Consider the following 18,998-nt stretch of genomic DNA (forward strand, 5'->3'; position numbering starts at 1 on the left):
TTCTGTAGAGTGCCATGCCTTGAGTCCAATTTCCCTTGGAAGATCTAAATCATTGTTCTTCAACACTGGGTAGGTGAACTGCAATTCCCATTGTCCCTGACCATTAACTAAGCTGTCTGGGGATGTTGGGAATTGTAGTCCAAGAATGGATGGGAACCCAAGATTGGCGAACACAGATCTAAGCCAGTTTGGGCGGAACCACTGATCTAAGTGACCTTATGGGGTTTATGCAGGGTCAGGCGGTCATTCAGGTAGTAATACATCAGCTGATGTATCCCCCCCCCCATTTTTCTTCACAACAGGGTCACCCTGGCAAGGAAGGTCCACCTGGTGAGAAGGGAAGTCAGGTACGTATCTAGCCTACGGACAACCTTCAGCATGCTTGAATTGTGTTCCTTAGAATTGTGTAGTTAGAAGTGTGTGTATGAGGGGGAGTTTAAAGACTGGGACTCAATAATTAGTGAGATCAATATCTGAATGGAACACCCTCCCACAAGAAGCAGGGATGGCCACCAACCTAGATAGCTTTAAAAGAGGATCAGACAAATTCATGGAGGAGAGGGCTATTGGTGGCCACTAGCCCCAATGGCTTTGTTCTGCTTCCACAGCAGACTAAGGCAGCCTTCTGAGTAGAAAGGCCTGTTTCTCCCTCTCTCATTAAACTGGAACACATAAGAATAATAGATTCTAAGAATAGAATCATAGGATCATAGAGTTGGAAGGGCCATCTAATCCAACCACCTTCAGTGCAGGAATGACAGCTAATGATGGAGTCCAACAACATCTGGAGGGCTACGAGTTCCCCACCCCTCCCTTAAGCAGAATGGATGGAGAGGTCTCCTAACAAGCCCCTACAGAGTGAAAGAACACAAGGGAGAAGAGGGAAGGGAGTCTTCCACTCACCCCTTTCCATTTTAAGGCTACAGGGAGGTGTCGCCTAGCCTTATAGCAACATAAAGGCCTCTCAGTAGTCTCTGTTGAGGCCATGGGTCTGTTTCCCTCCCTCTGCCAGCTGCTGCACCTTAGCACAAGCAGGTCACAGGGGGTTGGTCTAGATGACTCTTTGGACCCTTCCAACTCTATGATTCTATGGTTTAGCTCCCTCCTCTCCAGCATGAGGGTTGACCATAATTTAGAAAGCTTTGCTCAGGGACTTCAGTTATTTAGCTGGCCAGTCTCCACACCCCATCCATTTATTTCCAAAGTATTTCATTATGGGTGTGTGTTTGCTGAGCTGATTGAAGTTCAGAGCAGCCTTGCCTTGGGACTGAAAGAGAGAGAGAGAGCCACGAAGAAACTGCAGCTGCGACTTCACTCGGAGGGCGTCCTGTCCCCATCTTGGCTGCTCACAAGGACAGGAATCTGCAAAGCGTCTGCGCCCACAGAATCCTCAAGCAGGCTCATCCATCATGGAAGTCACTGGCAGGGCTGGAAGTCATTTAGCAAATGGCAGGCAGTCCGCAGGTGTCCCTGGGATGGGAGAGGCTGCCACATTCTCTGCAGATTGCAGGACAGGCTGTTTTGACCTCGGAGCAAAAGCTGCCCACCTAAGGCTGTTCTCGTTGACTTGGATATGAGATGATGGAGACACCTGGGGGGTGACGGTGTGGGCTGGTTGGGGGTGGAGAGGAGAGAGGCAGCAGGCACTTCCTTTCTTCAATCTGAGGGAGAACTGGAGCCAAAGTGGAAACCATGTCAATGTGTAAAAATATATATTTTCACATTGAATGGAGGGAGGGGAAGCAACGAGACTGGGGCATGAGGGGTGAGAAGCTACAGAAGTACACTGACACACACTCTTTGTCTGTCTGTTTCTCTCCCCCCCCCCCCCATTTTTTCACACACTCATACACACTTTCTCTCACACACCCTCTCACACACGTTTTATCTGCCACACACAGAGACTTTCACTCACTCAGTCATGCAAACACCCACACACATCCACACACATCCACACACACACACCTGCCCAAAGGGGAAGAGAGTGTTACTGTGGGAAGCCTCTGTTGGTGCAGCAAATCGGCCTAAAATAATTCCTTAGGAACAAGAATGCAGAAGACAAATGCATAGCGCCACCAGAGCAGTTTCTTGTTTAAAAAAAGAACGCCCAGAATACTTTTAAAGGGGTCAGCGGGGACTTCTGTTGTTGAGAAATCATTAATTTATGAACTGTGCTTTTAAAACACCAACACCCACACCAACACCCACCCACACAACACAGCTGGAAATCAGTTTGAAAAGTGAATCATAGAGAGCTGTGTTGTGAACAAAATTCACAGAGATAGATTTCAAAGGGCCCTGGCTGAGTGGGTAGAGCTCCTGCCTTGCATGCAGAAGGTCCCAGTTTTAGTCCTCATTAGCATCGCAAGACATGGCAGAGAAACAAAACCGTAGAGAGGCACTGCCAGTGTAGGCGATACTGAATGGGAATAAGGCAGCTTCTTGTGTTGCTATTTAAATTAGCCCTTCAGAAAATTCAAAACTATGAGGACTAGAATCTTGCTTTATTTCTATGGGAAGGGACACAGATCAGCAGTAGAGCCCCTGTTTTATATGCAAACTGTCCCAGGTTCAATCCCCAATAGTATTTCTAGGTAGGGCAGGAACTCTCCTTTGTTTGGGATTCTGGAGAGCTGAAAGGATGTTTTCTCTGGGTGGGGTGAGAGAATGAGAATTACCACTGCTGAATAAAACCAGAAAAATCTCTTTTTGTTTTAATCGTAGGGTCCAGCTGGCCCCCAGGGCCCAATTGGATATCCTGGCCCTCGTGGTGTAAAGGTAAGAAAGTGGGGGGAAACAAACCTTTTGGTTCTGCTGAATAGAGAGATGCCCCTGGAAATCAAAACATTCCCCTTCTGACCGAAGTACAGAAGGTTGAATGAGCACTGGAAGAAATCTTTTGCGACCCGGGTGAAAAAAATGGGTGTTCCCGCCCCACGCATCATCACTACCATCTGGTCACATGACATGAGAATTGGTGCTGAGAAACTGGAGTTAAACAGGAGTGCTTGAAGATGCCTTGGCGATGCATTGCAGGTCTTGTCATAAAGACCTAGTTCACACCTAAGGAGAGCTTTGTTGAATTCGACCAATGGCCCATCTTAGTCCACCATTCCGTGGTGAAAAATGTGTCTCCAGGTATGGCTGGGAAAGACCTCTGCCTATAACCACCTACCTAAACAACAACAACAACACAAGGCCTTGAAAATTAAATTAGATTAATATTTTCTGTATTTTTTTCCAGTTATTTCCTTTTAAGAACAGCAACCCTCTTAGCACAATGGTTTGTCTTTTGCTTGCCCAGCAAATAGGAATGTTTTCACAAAATGTTGTATCCTCAGCAAAGGCAACCCTAATGCCGCCCCCGCCCCCTGGCCTGGCCCCTATTTTTTAATTCATTTGGTTTATTTTTCTCTTGGTGAAAAGAGCAGACCGCCAATTGCTTACGAAAGAAGCTGCCTTCTGAGTGGGGGGAAGGGCACCCTTCCTCTGAACCGGCACAACGCATAATTTGATCTTCCTTTCCGTTTGATCAGAAATTTCTTTCCTGCCACCTGAGGGATGAGGCAAGCTCCTTGACGAGAGCTGATCGTGCAAAAAAGCAAAACAAAAACCCGAAGTCTCAATAAGAGAAAATGTCTTGGGTAAAAGCAAGAGAGTGCGTTGCAATGGTGTTGCAAACCAGCTTCTGGAAACCAAAGGAGGCAAGAGCTCTTGTGTTCGGATCCTGCTGGTTGTTTTCCTTTGGGGCATCAGGTGGGCCACTGAGAGGACAGGATGCTGGACTAGATGGGCCTTTGGCCTGATCCAGCAGGACTCTCCTTAGACAACTACTGTGATAGCAGAACCTCCATGCTCAGGGGCAGTCACCTTTTGAGTACCAGACAATGGGGGACACAACTGGAGAGGGCTCTTGCACTCAGGTCCTGCTTACGGGTTTGCCATTGATGCAACTGGTTGGCCATGGTGAGACCAGAAGGCTGGACTAGATGGGCCATTGGCCTGATCCAGCGTATGATGGGGTGCATCTGGTCAGCAGCAGGTATGTTCAAAAGCAGCTGGAAAGAGAACCTTTGGCCCTCCCAATGTTGCTGAATTCCAACTCTCATCAGCCTCAGAAGGTAGCATGGCCAATGGTCAGGGACAACCAAGGGTTGTAACCACCCAGAGTGGCTGGGACAACCTAGTCACATAGGTGGAGTACTCCTACTACAACTACCCAACTAAGTTTTGCACATTAATGCACCTGTTATTTTATTTAACAACATAAAATGCCCTAAAGGAAAGCCCTCAAGCATCCAAGCACCAGAGCATTCTCCACTCCTTTGGTTTCCACAACTGGTACTCAGAAGCGTTTGCTACCTTTGACCATGGAGGTGAAGCATAGCCATTGTGGTTACTAGCCATTGATAGCCTTATCCTCCATGAGAGAAGTTGAGAAATAGCAGCTCTTGCATAGGGTGGCCACAGGAGAGGAGAGGGCTCTTATGCTCAGGTGCTGCTTAAGGGCTTCCTACAGATTTCTGCTTGGCCACTGTAAGAAGAGGATGCTGGACTAGATGGGCCATTGGCCTGATCCATCTTCAGGGATCTTCTTAGGTTCTTAAGATGGGCAGCGCTCTGCACTGCATTTTGATATTACAGTGGTGCCCCGCAAGACGAATGCCTCGCAAGACGAAAAACTCGCTAGACGAAAGGGTTTTCCGTTTTTTGAGTCGTTCCGCAAGACGAATTTCCCTATGGGCTTGCGAGTTTGTTTCCTTTTTCTTAAAGCCGTTAAGCCGTTAATAGCCGCTAAGCCGCTAAGCAGTTAATAGCCGCTAATAGCCGCTAAGCCGCTAATAGCCGTGCTTCGCAAGACGAAAAAACTGCAAGACGAAGAGACTAGCGGAACGGATTAATTTTGTCTTGCGAGGCACCACTGTATTATTATTTTTTAAAAAACAACAACATATGTATGCAACAGTACCTTAGAGCTCCTATTACTAATGCATCTCATCCACTTAAAGAAATAAGACCAAGGATTTGAAACTTTGGAATCCAGGAAGAATAATTTCTGACCGACTGATCCTTTTTCCTCCCACTGGACTCTTCCAAGGAACGGCAGATGCCTCCTTCCTGTATGCTATTGGCTTGATGATGCTCCCTAGACAGAGCCCCTTCTTGCAGCCTTTGCCTTCCTCACCTTTCTTGGCGCCGCAACAGCCAGCTAAGAATTTTGTAGGCTTTCAAATCTATTAATATTGACTACATTCTATGCCAAGCAAGCTCCCCACTCCCACCCCTCAAGCCAATCCCTAGAGAAGCTGGCAAGATTGTTGAAATACATGTTAAAATGTACACTGAGCCTGCCTGTGGATGAGATTCCAAAGCTCTCTCTCTCTCCTTCTCCCTCCCTCCCCGCCCCTCTTTCTTGGGCCTCTACCCAAAGGGCACAAGAAACATCAAGTAGGCATTAGTTGGAGTAGTGATAGGAATTGGCTGCCAATTCAGCCAACAGGGGTTGTATCAAAGTCTTTTGGGCCATGGTTCAATGGCAGAGCAACTGTTTTGCGTGCAGGTCCCAGGTTCAATCCCCAACGGCATCTTCAGGTAAGCCTGGGAAACACCTCCTGCCTGAAACCATGGAGAGCTTATGCCTGTCAGCAGGGGTAAATCTTTCACGCGGCTCAAAGACCCACCTTTGCACATTTGCACGCACACACACAGGCTGAGAGCCTCAATGGCGGCCCTCTGGAGATTTCACCTGGGGCAAAAAACCTGGCTACACACAGAGAGAGAGCTATGGCTCTGCCTGTCCGTGTAGACAACACTGAATTAGATGGATCAGAGCTCTGCCTGTCTGTGTAGACAACACTGAGATAGATGGAGCAGAGGATCTGACTTGATATAAGATGGCCTCCAGCTTCCCATTTAATTCAGAACCATGAGGACTAGAATACTTTATGTTTAGGAAAAGGTCCATAGCCCAGTGGTAGAACATGTGCTTTATATGCAGAAGGTCCTGTATTTAATCCCCAAGTGCTTTGCTAGGTAGGGTTTGGAATGTCCCTTGCTTGAAATCTTGGATAGCCACTGCTGCCAGTCAGTGATGACAATGCAAAGCTAGATGTGCCACTGGCCTCATTTGGTATGGACCTTAGTTGCAACTGGCAGCCAAATAAACAAGGATTCTCTTACCTTTGTAGTGTTTGCTTGATTCTAATGGCAGGCATGACACATTTGTGCCACAAGAGGGGGCTTGGCCAATTGAGTCTCCCCCAACTTCTCCTTAATGCAAGTCTCTTTGATCTGCCTTAGAGAGAGAGGTGTAAATTATGAGTGGAAGAAACTCACCTACCTAATACAGATCACAGCTTGAACCCCCTTTTTCTTATTATTATATTAAATAAAGGGGTTAAATAATTCAGAAAGAGAAAAGTGTTTAAAAGAATCTGTATGTACAATGGAGATGGCTAAGGAGGTTTCCTCTTAGCTATGGGAGCAGCCTCAGATTCTGGCTTCAAATCTTGGAAGAAAGGCTGGCTAAGGGCAGCAGGAGAAACTGGAGGCAGGAGAGAGGAGGCAGCAGGAGAGGGGGCAGGGGGGGGGGAATCTGCCTCCCCCATCAAGTAAATAAAAATACATATACTTAACTAAGAATAGAAATTGTATAAAGGTATTTGACAGATTTTTCTGAGCACTTAGGGTCAAAAGAAAGTAATTTAAAACAACTGTTGTTGAGACAATTCATTTTGAATTTGCCAGACAGCCAGACAGAGGATGATGACAGGTGGGTGTCCTGCCCCCCCCCCGCCGCCCCAAATCCTGGCTATACCCATGGGAGGGAGTGCAATCCTCTGGTTCCCAATTTACTCATTATAAATCCCGTGATTCCCAGTCTTCTCATTTTAAATCTCATGTCTCCCGATCTTCTATTTTAAATCCTGAGGTTCCCAGTCTTCTATTGTGTGGACTGTTCTTTGTAGTTCATGGAAATCTTTAATAAAAAATTATTTCAAAAAACAAACAACCTGCCACTTGTTTAGTTCCTAACTGCTGTTAATTTGTTTTGTTCTTCAGTTTGCATTTGCCTTGTTTTTAGGTCACATTTTTCTCATATTTTGCATCTGGCCAATTATTATTTATTATTTATTTATGTCATACGAATTATACGCCATTTGATCGTTAAAAATACCCTCAAAGTAGATTAGAAAAAGATGAAAAAGATAAAACAAGAAAACCGGGGGGGGGGGGATCACAGCCATACTTTTGTATGTTTTAAAGTGCAGTTGTGAATTTTTCTTGATTTTATTTTTTAGTATTATTGATTTTATTGTTTAGTATTACTATACTAAAACATATTAAAAATCCCCTGAGCTTCCTAAGCAAATTGGTAAGTGAAGTAGCACAAGTACCCTTATATTGCTCTAGACACAAAGTAAGAACAGGAGTGCCTAATCTTAAATTATATTCTAATACATTTCAGGTTAAAAAAATAATGCATATTCTTAATGATTCACTGGAGATCCCGTGGGTTCAAGTAGAATCATTCTGCACCCTTCCTTCAATTAATGCTCTGCCTTTAAAAAATCTTCCTTGGGTACAGATTGGGAAAATATACAGCCCGTTTCTTCAACTGACTTTTAGGGCATCTTTTTTTCCAAAAGACCAAGCCCTTCCTGTCTCTGCGTGTGAATGTTGGCTTCTCTTGATGTGTGTTTTCAGCAGCTGAAATATTGCCCAATATGTTTTATTGTGTTGTGTTATCTTGGATACTTTTAGTTGTATCCTACTCATAGTAGAAAGGGACGCGGGTGGCACTGTGGGTAAAAGCCTCAGCGCCTAGGACTTGCAGATCGAAAGGTCGGCGGTTCGAATCCCCGCGGCGGGGTGCGCTCCCATTGCTCGGTCCCAGCGCCTGCCAATCTAGCAGTTCGAAAGCCCCCCCGGGTGCAAGTAGATAAATAGGGACCGCTTACTGGCGGGAAGGTAAACGGTGTTTCCGTGTGCTGCGCTGGCTCGCCAGATGCAGCTTTGTCACGCTGGCCACGTGAGCTTGGAAGTGTCTCCGGACAGCGCTGGCCCCTGGCCTCTTAAGTGAGATGGGCGCACAACCCCAGAGTCTGTCAAGACTGGCCCATACGGGCAGGGGTACCTTTACCTTTACCTTTACCTTTACTCATAGTAGAACCGTTGATTTTGCTGTCGCTTTCCATGAAATTGACTATCTCTTTCAGCTACCCTGTAGATGTGTAGATAATTTATTACGGTCAAAGACCAGCTCGCATAACACAATAAAAACAGCGTTCATAAAGATAAAATATACAATTAGAGCAGTTTACCCTGTAGCCTGATGCTATATGAAGAGAATGTCAAATTCATGTCAAATACTTCCTCCTCTTCATGGCAGAGGACCATAGCTCAGTGGCAGAGCATATGCTTTGCATGCAGAAAGTCTCAGTTTCAATCCCCAGCCTCTCTACCTAGGGCTGGGAATGCCCTCTGTCTGTAAACCTAGAGAGCCAGTCTGTGTAGACAACACTACACTAGATGGACCAATGGACTGACTCAGTAGAAGGCAGCTTCCTATGTTCATCAGAAGCACCCACAGCTAATCAATAGAGCAGCTGCCTTGCATGTAGGTTCCAGTTTCAATACCTGGCACCTGCAGATTGGGCTGGGAAACCCTGGAGAGCTACAGCCAGTTAGTGTGAATAGTACTGAGCTAGAAGAAGGTAGCTTCCTGTTAAATTCAGCTGTTCACAGCCAGTAGTGGTGTAGTGGTTAGAGAGCCTAGGAGACCAGGGCTCAGATCCCCACTTAGCCACGCAGCTCACTAAGTGCCCTTGGGCCAGTCACTGCCTCTCAGTCTAAGCCATCTCACAGGGTTGTCTTGGAGATTAAATGAAGACAGTGAGAACATTGTATTCTAGCTTGAGCTTCTTGGGAAGAAAAGGTGGGGTAGAAATGCAGTAAATAATTAAACTTTGAGAACTAGAATCTTAATATATATATTTTTAGGCACAGGGGTCAGCAAACTTTTCCAGCAGGGGGCCGGTCCACTGTCCCTCAGACCTTGGAGGGGGCCGGACTATATTTTGAAGGGGAAAAAGGAATGAATTCCTATGCCCCACAAATAACCCAGAGATGCATTTTAAATAAAAGCACACATTCTACGCATGTAAAAACAACAGCCAGCCCCACAAATAACCCAGAGATGCATTTTAAATAAAAGGACACATTCTACTCATGTAAAAACACACTGATTCCAGGACCATCCGTGGGTGGGATTTAGAAGGCGATTGGGCTGGATCCGGCCCCCGGGTCTTAGTTTGCCTACTCATGTTTTAGGGGAATGGCCTTCGTTCAGTGGGAGCAGTTCCGTAGTTCAATCTTTGACATCCCCAGGTGCAATTGGGAATTTCCATTGTCTGAAACCTCTGGGAGTGTAAACCATCCTGAGCAAGAAAGGACAATGTTTTGACACCATATAAGGCAGCTTCCTGTGTTCACTAGGAGTTTTAAACCATCACTAATGAACAAGTCATGTTTCTTGCCCCACCTCCATTCTCTCTGTGCCAGACTTTACTAATTTATTTTGATGTTGTTTCTCTCCCCCTCCCCACCCCCACAAAGGGAGCTGACGGCATCCGTGGCTTGAAAGGAACCAAGGGGGAGAAGGTGAGTAAATGACCATTAGTTAAATGACACTCTCTCTAGGAAATGGACCACAGAAGGCTGGCCATAGCAGAATGTGGCCCTCGTGCCAAAAAAAGCTTCCCCATCCCTGATTGACAGTCTTTCCTATTCCTTGGTAACAAAAAAACAAACCCAAATTGTGGAGGAGGGGGAACTTCTGCAATGCCTGTATCCCTAAATGCAGATATCTGTGATTAATTTGCATGATAACCCTCGATGCAGAATTTCCTTGCTATGGAACCTGGAGGTCTTAACACACAGAGGTTTCCTTTCATATTTTCTCTTTGCAGAGCGGAAACCACACACACACACACACACACACACACACACACACACACCGATGCGACAGTCCCAATTACAGCTATAGATGTTTCTGAGTGATGCCGTTTGCAGAATGAGCTTAGGAGATTCCCTGGGAATTTGGCATGTGCAAAGGACTTAACAGCCAGAGGCAGCAGCAGCAGCATCTATTAAAATGCTGTGTTTAAAGGCTTTTTTGACAAGGAGGCTTTCTGTATATTTTCAGGTACACGGTTATGTTCTCCCGAAGGATGAGCAGAGGCTGTGTAATATTCCAGCCTGGTCCAAGCTTTAAATCCCCCTCACTTTCCCCTTTGTTCATGCCCATAGTCCATCACAGGGAAATCTGACAATTATAAGCAGGAAGCCCAGCTACCAGCAGCCTCCTCAACCCCCCCCCCCATGTTGTTTTTTCATTACCACATCCACATTTTAGCACCTGACAGGCTTGCTTTAGGACTTGATACACTATCGATTGGAAGTCTGCGGTTAAAACCTGGAAGAAATATTAGTGCTGTCCTCGAGCTCTCTCTGAAAAGACTGGCGCGAGATGGCCTCGATGAAAATAATTTGTTGCTGGAGTGCCGGCAAGTTCCTGGTATTTATATCAGTTGAACTGACAGTCCTGCCTTCAGCAGCTTGAACAGACAGAGGGCACCCCTGGGTTTTTTAGTTGGGGGGGTAGGCAATGGTAGGGAGCCTTCGACAAGGTTCCTACACAGAAATTGATCGGATATATTGTTCAGGCCAAAGGTTTCCCTCTGAGAAAACATAGCCTTACACTACAGAAGCTTATTTCTGGGAGGTGGGAGAGCGAGGAGGGGCACATTGCTATGTTGTTGCTGTTTTTTTTAATCATCACAGTACTAGCTGGTCCTCCTTTGCCCCAGGCAGGACCTGGTTGCTGTGGAAACGAGGCCTTCCTTTCTTCCCACTGGACCGAAATATTACCTGCCTTACCTCTGTGTGGGAGATAAAAGCCTCTTTGAGGAGATGGGGGGCAGAGAATCACTTCTCCTGAGAAGAGGGTTTAATAAAAAGAACATTGGGGTTCCTTAGTAGCTTACTGTGGGTCTTCAGGAAGGAAATCTGTGCTACAGGGCAGGCATCCCTAGTAGACAAGCTGTTTCCTAAAAGCAACATGGGCTGTTGAGGTGGAGGGAAGATTGAAGATCAGGAGTAGGTAATATGATACATCTCCCCAAAACTGCAGCACCTCCCATTAACCCCAGTGGTAAGGAATGATGTGAATTGTAGTCTTTAATGTGAGATCCTGTGTGCTGCAGTAGTTACAGCGTTGAGTTAGGACCTTGGAGAATAGGGTTCAAATACTTAGTGATGAAACTTACTGGGTGACCTTGGGGCTAGCCATAGTGTCTGAGCTCCCTTGGTTGTGGAGGGCATAGATAAATCTGAGATGTAGGGGGAGGGTTATGATGTCCATCACTACAATGGAGGATTCCTTGAATAGAAGTGTGAAGTGCCATTTCAATCCTTTCCTCTATCCTTTAACTGTGGAGAACCCTCAAATATGACTTGCAAACTTCAGTTGATCCAAAATGCAATGGCCAGATTCCTGGTGGGGATTCCATTTAGATCTCTCACAACCCCTGTTTTGAAACAGCTGCATTGGCACACTCCTCCATTGTCTCCAACCCATAACTATGTGCCAGTTCATTTCCAGGTCCAATGAAAGGTGCTCACACTGATATTTAAAGCCCTAAACGACTTAAGCCCCAAATATCTGAAAGGCATCTTCCTTTCCTACAGACCCTCTCAGGTGCTGAGATCAGCAGATCTCTTGGTAGTTCCTCCACTCTCAGTTGCTGGGGGTGGGGTGGCCCAAGGGAGGCACCTTTTCTGTGGTGGCCTCTAAGCCATGGAAGTCCCACCCCACAGAGGTGTGCCTGGCACCTTCATTGCACAGCTTCTGGAGGATGCTGAAGATGCACCTCTTTTCCCTGCCTTTTGGCACCTGAGGTGTATATTTTTAGGGTCCACCTTACTTTTGTAAGTCATTTTAAATTGTTCTTAATATTGTATTTGAAAGTTGTCACCTGTTATGGGACCTTGGGGTGAAGAACGGGCAATTAATCATAATGATGATAATGATTTGTCCTCATCCAGGGTGAAGATGGCTTCCCAGGTTTCAAGGGCGACATGGGCATCAAAGGAGACAGGGTGAGTTTTTTTGTAAACATGGTCTTCAAAGCTGGTCGTGATACTGAGGTTGCCACTGGGAGTAGATCCCAGAGCTGCTACCCTAGAATAACCCCTTCTGCCTGCAAGAACGAGGCATTCTAGAGTGTTTCAAAGACATAAGCTTTCACTTCCTGCCTTCTTCTGAAATTCATCTGAAGGTATACAGATCCTCTGGGAAGGGACAGTTTTTCTCTAGACAGTGACAGAATCTGACACTCCCTTCTTCAGACAAGGCCTGAAAGTTGGGGAATAGGAAGTATGTTTTGTTGCTGTGACTTTCACATAACTTATGTTAACTTATAGCAGGGCAGTCCAGGAACTGCAGGCAGTTGAAGATGGGATCTCCAGTCATGGGGCAGGGATATATGGATTCATTGGCTCTTTCGGCTTGCTAGCAGTATAGGATCTGCTGGGGGAAGGGTCCTCATCTATTTGCTCCTTCTCCTCCTCCTCCTCTTTGGAGACCTCAGTTTCCAGGTCTGGGCAGGGCTGAAAACTGACACCTTGGTAGTTCATTGCCAAAGCACACTTGGTAGGGATGTGGGAGAGGGCCTTCCCAGTGGCAGCTCTCAAACTTTGGAATTCCTTCTCTAGAAAAGCCAGACTGGCTTCCTCAGTGCTGTCCTTCCACCACCAGTGAAGACCATTTTATTCCAACAGGCCTTTGGGAAGTGACTGTTTTTAAAGGAACAGGCTCTTAATAGGGCTGTGCGGTCTTTTATTATATGCATTTTAATAGATATTTTTATATTGTTTTAATTGTGTTAAAGTTTAATTACTGCTTGATTATGATATTTGCTTTTTACGCTTTTTGTATTTTATATGTGTTTTGTATTTTTATCTGTAAGCTGACTTGAGTTCTGCTCTGGAAAAATGTTGGGATGTTGTTGTTGTTGTTTTGCAATTCTGTTTAACATCACCCTTAAAAATTAACCTACAGCTTAATGGTGAGTGTGAGATGGGCTTTGTAAAGGATCAATAAATTCATCTCTTTTCTGATTCTTGACAGGGGGAAATTGGACCCCCAGGTCCACGAGGCGAAGATGGCCCTGAAGGACCAAAGGGTCGTGGAGGCCCCAACGGCGACCCTGGTCCTCTGGGCCCTGCAGGAGAAAAAGTAAGAGCACTATGTGAATGGTATTGGGGAGCATGTGATGAGTTATGATAGAGCAGAGCTTGCCAGACTTTTCATGTTGGTGGCACACTTTTTAGACATGCATCATTTCGCAACACTGTAGTCCAGTTTTACTAGCAAACCAGAGGTTAAACTAACCCCTTTCCAGCTCTGGGAGGAGTGTGGGGAGCGTTCGCATGGCACTCCTATGACACGCATAGGAAAGCTCTGTGATAGGGTTTTGAACAGTCAGAATTTAGGATTTATTCTACAGCATCTATGTCTGTTCCAATCAGACTTCCTGCTAGTTAAGAGATTTGCGTGTTCAGACCCAGAAACCTCCCCCCTAAATGAATTCACACTTTACTCAAATTTTGGTTTTTGGCAGAATTTAGGCCACAACTTTATTGATTACAGAAAGTGATTGGTTGCATAGGCTCTGGTTCGACTAGCTCCCTGCCATGCAGGTAGCGCTGACCCAGGGTTCCAGCATAGGTCAGCCGAGGGTGAACACCTGGATAAGCGGAAAGCCGGGAACAGGCTGTCTCCACCACCCAAATGTCCCCCTGGACTCAGGCACAGGGACAACTCCCTCTCTGGGTTGGCCACACCATCGAGTCCCTGGATTCCTTTAATGGAATACCTTTCACATAGGAATGGTGAGAGCGTTTTCCCATCCCTATCACCTGAGCCAGAGCCTATCCGCAACCTTGCAAGTTGTGACGATTTGCTACGCAGCAGGCAGAACCCAAATGTCAACAGCCAATCAGCCAAGTGAGAGAAATTCCTGCCATGCCCCTGTCCCAACAACAGATGACACACGACGGCATAGCATGGTCAAGTGCAAAACCCTAAAAGTAGGGAGAGGTGGGTGAGTGTTCCAAATGCACACGCCGAAAGAGGAAGCTCTGGGTCACATGCATGGGTATAAATAGGGCCCTCGAACCGTCTGGATTGCGTTCCATTGACCAGTTTGCACCCAGCTACGAGGGACCTTCCAATCAGGTGTTGTGGCTGACCAACACAGGGTGTCGTACCCACCCACAACACAGGGTGTCGGTTTCCAGGTCTCACCGCAATAAGTGCCCTCTTTAAGGGAGGACCCGATATACCAAATACTACCTGGATCGTTTTACTGGTGCCACTGGTAGTATCTTGTCCAAGCAGAACTCTCTAGGTTCAGGAGACCAGGGGTGGATCAAAACCTATTCTGTTATTACTGTTACTATTTCTTGGATTACCCTGGAACCATGAAGTTGGGTAGAGAAAGGGCTGCCCATCATTCACCCATCCAATGCTGGCCTAGTCTTCATTTTGGATCATGTCCCAAAGCTAGGGATTCCTTCCCACCCCAAAAATACTTGAGCTGTGTCACAGTTTTAGTCAAAGCAAATGAACTGAAACTAGCAAACCAAGGTTAGTCAGGTTTTTTTTTTAAATTTAAATGGGTCTATTTGTCCTACTCAGAGCAGACCCATTGAAATTAATGGCTCTAAGGCAGTCATGTCCATTAAATTCAGTGGATCTACTCTGAGCAAGGCTTGCACTGGGTACAACCGCACCACCCTGTTCTGAATAAGACGAATGATAGATACAAGTCCGTTTTTGGTATTGTGTAAGCATAAAGGTTAATTCTGGAGTTAAGTTAAATATAGAGTTCCCCAAATAAAACCTGTTCTCTTCATTTCTTAAATACTGGTTTGTTTTTACAGGGCAAGCTTGGCGTTCCTGGGTTACCAGGATATCCTGGGAGACTTGGCCCCAAGGTAAGCCTTGTTTTGTTTGTGGAGGATTATCTGTTTGGGATGCTCACATTAGAAAGTTTCAGAGATTGCTATACCTCTAGGAAGAAGGTCTTGTATCTGAGAGATGCCTCTCTTCTCAAGTTTCCTTTTAAATTGTCCTTATTTATCCTCCTGTCGGAATGATGTATGGTCTAGCAGCGGAGCCAATGGTGAGAGTTTGGGGGCCAGAACTGAGTCCTAGTCCCTCCATTCCAGCAACCTTTAAAAATGGAGTATGGCTCTTTCTCCACTCTGTCCGGGATACTTTTAGGAAAGGAAGTGCCCCTACTGATGGTGAAGGGGGAGGGGCCTCAATGTGCACCCATGGAATGTCATTTTGTTCCCTAATCAAGGGGATCTGAGATTTAATCTGAAATGCTCCAAGACGTCCCTTATTATGACATTTCATAATTTATTCTAGATTTTTTCCCCTGAATGAGACAAATAGAATTAGCTTTCATTGCCATTTTTAAGCAGAGAAGAGAGAATACAGATGAGCAAAACCTGAAAAAAAATATGAGAACTTTAGAAGAATAGACATTTTAATCACAGCTATCCTGCCAAGTCAACTGAGATTTGAATGCTTCCATTTCACCAATTCTTGGGAAATATCTTTGAGCGAGTTTTATAGTTTCTGCAGCTAAGCTGCTTAAGATCTGATGTTAAATTAATGCCAATATATTTAAAGGCACCGTGAGCAATACTAAATTCTGATTGTGATATTAGTTGTTCAAAAGTCATTGTGGGTAAGTTAATTGGAAGAATGGCAGATTTTGCATAATTTATTTCCAGTCCCACAGCTGCATGAAATGCATTCAATTGTGTTTTGAGTGGTTGGAGTGCATTAAGAGAGTCAGAAAATTAACCAGTGTCATCAGTGAACATACTGATTTTGTGCTCAATATTTCTCATTTTTACACCCTAAATAGTTGCATCTGCCCGCAAATGAATGGCAAGCACCTCTATCACCACTACAAAGAGCAGTGGTGACCTTGACAAGTGCCCCTATTGAGGTGGATGGGTTTGGTGTCATACCCATTTACTGTAATGATGATGTTAGACTGTAGGTAAAATTGATTGATCATATGCAGGAATTGCTTACCAAATTGTCATTTAGATAATAAATATTTTTTAAAGTGCCATTGAATTCTGTCAAAGACTTTGAAGGCATCGAGAGAAATTAAAGTTCCAGAGGAGTTTTGTGTGTGGAGCTCATGAATAACAATAAGGATTCTCCTTACTGAGTCTAATATATTCCTGTATGGTATAGAGCCAGTTTGGCCGGTTGAAATATATTGTCCAATAAAATTATTAATCTTTTCAGCCATTACTGCCGTGAAAAGTTTTGCATCAACGTTAATAAGAGCAATAGGTCTATAAGAGTCCCTGGTTTCAGCAATAGGGTCAGTTCTGATGTTCACCGTGTTTGGGGAATTTAACTTCAATCTAAAATGGAACTAAATAGTCTAATTTACCAGAGTGAGAGCTCCATTTCAAATGCCTTATAACAGACATAGGCAAACTCCGGCCCTCCAGATGTTTTGGAACTACAATTCCCATCATCCGTAGCTAACAGGACCAGTGGTCAGGGATTATGGGAATGGTAGTCTCAAAACATCTGGAGGGTCGGAGTTTGCCTGTGCCTGCCTTATCATATTCCCCTGAGGAGCCTTCTGGTCCTGGTGATTTGCCCAATGTTAGTCTTTTTATTGCTTCCTGTACTTCCTATTGGGATATTGGTTGATTCAAATAATCCCTGTGTACCTCCGACAAAAGGCACACTTGAGAGAGATAAAGTTCTAGAGAGGATTGTGAAGGATTGTCGGGATGAGTACAGGGAAGTATAATGTTTTTGGAAGATTTTACCAATTGCCAAAGTATCAATGGCCCTTCCTGGAGGCTTTCGTCAAACACCGGACTATCATAATTGGTATGATACAGAACCAACTTTGCCAAACATGCAACCTTTAGCTGCCCTGGGAGCAGAAAGCTCCACTTGTGCAGAATCACATGAGCAGTAGAGATCTGCCACACAAATGCCCAGGCAAACACAGGAGCAAGCAGGGGCCATCAGCTTTACTCCAAGCCTTCCATTCCCATGACGGGATGATAAACACAAATACAAGTACCTTAAATATTTTGACACTGGATAACTGCACTCTTGATAGATGAATAAAACAGAGAGTATTGTGATCAAGCGTGTGGTGTCCTGTTTTTCTTGTTTATCTTGACGTTCCAGGGGAGATTGCCTTTTCCTAAGTTGTGGGAGGGCACCGTCAGCTACGTTAACCGATGTTGAAAGTTGAAGATCTTTTAGCATATTTTCAGCTGGTTGGTTGTCACCCAGCACACACTGTCTGTGCTGAGCTATTAATATTGAAAGGAAAGCCTCAATGGTAGGCAATGCCAGCCTCCTTCAGGGCAGCTGTATAAGGGCGAAAATCTCGTTGCTGGGCGAGAGTGACCAGACCAGATTGATTTCTTGAAATATGGCAGTGCTGGATTCTTCATATTTTAAGCCCCTGATGTTACAGAGTGCTTTAAATGTTGTAAAGTCTATAATGCTTAAAGCAGATGACAATATTACGCGAGGCTTCACCCATTTTGCTTCGGCCTCCAGGGACTCTGTGTGCCCTCTCCACACCTGCTATTGACATGGTGGTATTTATATTCAAAGTAAGTATCCAATCCACCAAAAATTGAGCCACATCTCTCCTTTCCTGATTCTCTGGGTAGGCCTATGTTTTTTGGGGGGAAATACATCTATTTCTGTCTGATTGTTCCTCGAGCTTCAGGGCACGATCCTCCATGGCCATATGCATTAATTGTATTTCAGATTGATTAGTGGTTGCAAGATTCAGCACTACATTTGCACTTTGAGAGCTGGTTAATTAGAAAGGATTTTAAATTTCTGTGAAAATGGTGCCAATGCTGTGGTCTAGTCACACGTTAGGGCATGGCAGATTCTGTCTATGTATAGTTACAGGTAGGTAGCCATGTTGGTCTGCCGTAGTCGAAACCAACAAACAAAATCCTTCCAATAGCACCTTAGAGACCAACTAATTTTGTTATTGGTTTGAGCTTTCGTGTACATGCACACTTCTTCAGATACCTTCAGATACCTGTCTTCAGATACATATCTGTCTATGTAGGCATCTGAGTCTCTATTGGCCTGCATAACTGCTGCCACTTTTCTGCCATTTTGTGGGCAACCGTTCCCATTAGACATATCGGTGACTGAGGCCTTGTTTGAGTCCTCAGATATTGAGTTTTGAGTTTGCTCAGACATTAGATCGAAATGTGTGGACTTGAGTTTAGATCCTCAAAATCCTTGAATCATTACTGTTCCCATGTGTTAATTTTTTTGCTGTTCCAAAGCCTATGGTTGTCCCTCAATGCGATTATCACCCTGTTGTGTTTAGAGATGTAAGATTATGCTGCCATTTAGCTTTGCAGTTAGCTACGCCACCCACCCCCACCCCCAGTTTTAAACACAAAAGCAATTTTAAATAAACAGATCTTCAGAGCCTGCAAACCTTTTGCAAATCTCTAGGAAAATTTACGCTCATAATAAATGCCTCTTCAAGACGAGAGCTCGTAGCATTCAAGCTGCCTCATCAACCTTAAATTATTAAGCAGGGATGCTACTCCAGGCGCCAGGAGTGCACACGAGAGATCCGACAGGGTATCAGGGGAGTAAGGAATCAAAGCATCCCGGGTGATGCCGCTGTAGGCGCTCTGAGGAAACCCTTTGATGCCGGCATCGACTGCCTCCTTCTCTGTGCTTCCACTCCGAGCAGTCTTAAGGAGGAGAGCACCAAAGCCAGGCTCCCATATTACTCTCCATGCAAACTGTTAGATAATTAATTAAGGATAATGATTACAAAGGCAGTGCCACTGTAGCATAAAAGTGGTGG

At 45.1% G+C, this 18,998-nt stretch overlaps 1 protein-coding gene across 2 annotated transcripts in view; it reads left to right on the top strand.

The window, feature by feature from the left end:
- The window catches only part of COL5A1 (collagen type V alpha 1 chain), a 183,415-nt gene that overhangs the window by 113,932 nt on the left and 50,485 nt on the right, over positions 1-18,998 (top strand). For both annotated transcript variants that reach the window (XM_077922414.1, XM_028715816.2), the window contains exons 26-31: positions 303-347; positions 2,725-2,778; positions 9,619-9,663; positions 12,109-12,162; positions 13,193-13,300; positions 15,010-15,063. In XM_077922414.1, coding sequence (XP_077778540.1) covers positions 303-347; positions 2,725-2,778; positions 9,619-9,663; positions 12,109-12,162; positions 13,193-13,300; positions 15,010-15,063 — 360 coding nt within the window. The remainder of the gene's footprint in view (positions 1-302; positions 348-2,724; positions 2,779-9,618; positions 9,664-12,108; positions 12,163-13,192; positions 13,301-15,009; positions 15,064-18,998) is intronic.

The sequence above is a fragment of the Podarcis muralis genome, chromosome Z (assembly GCF_964188315.1).
Source record: "Podarcis muralis chromosome Z, rPodMur119.hap1.1, whole genome shotgun sequence".
Classification (NCBI taxonomy): Eukaryota; Metazoa; Chordata; class Lepidosauria; order Squamata; family Lacertidae; genus Podarcis; species Podarcis muralis.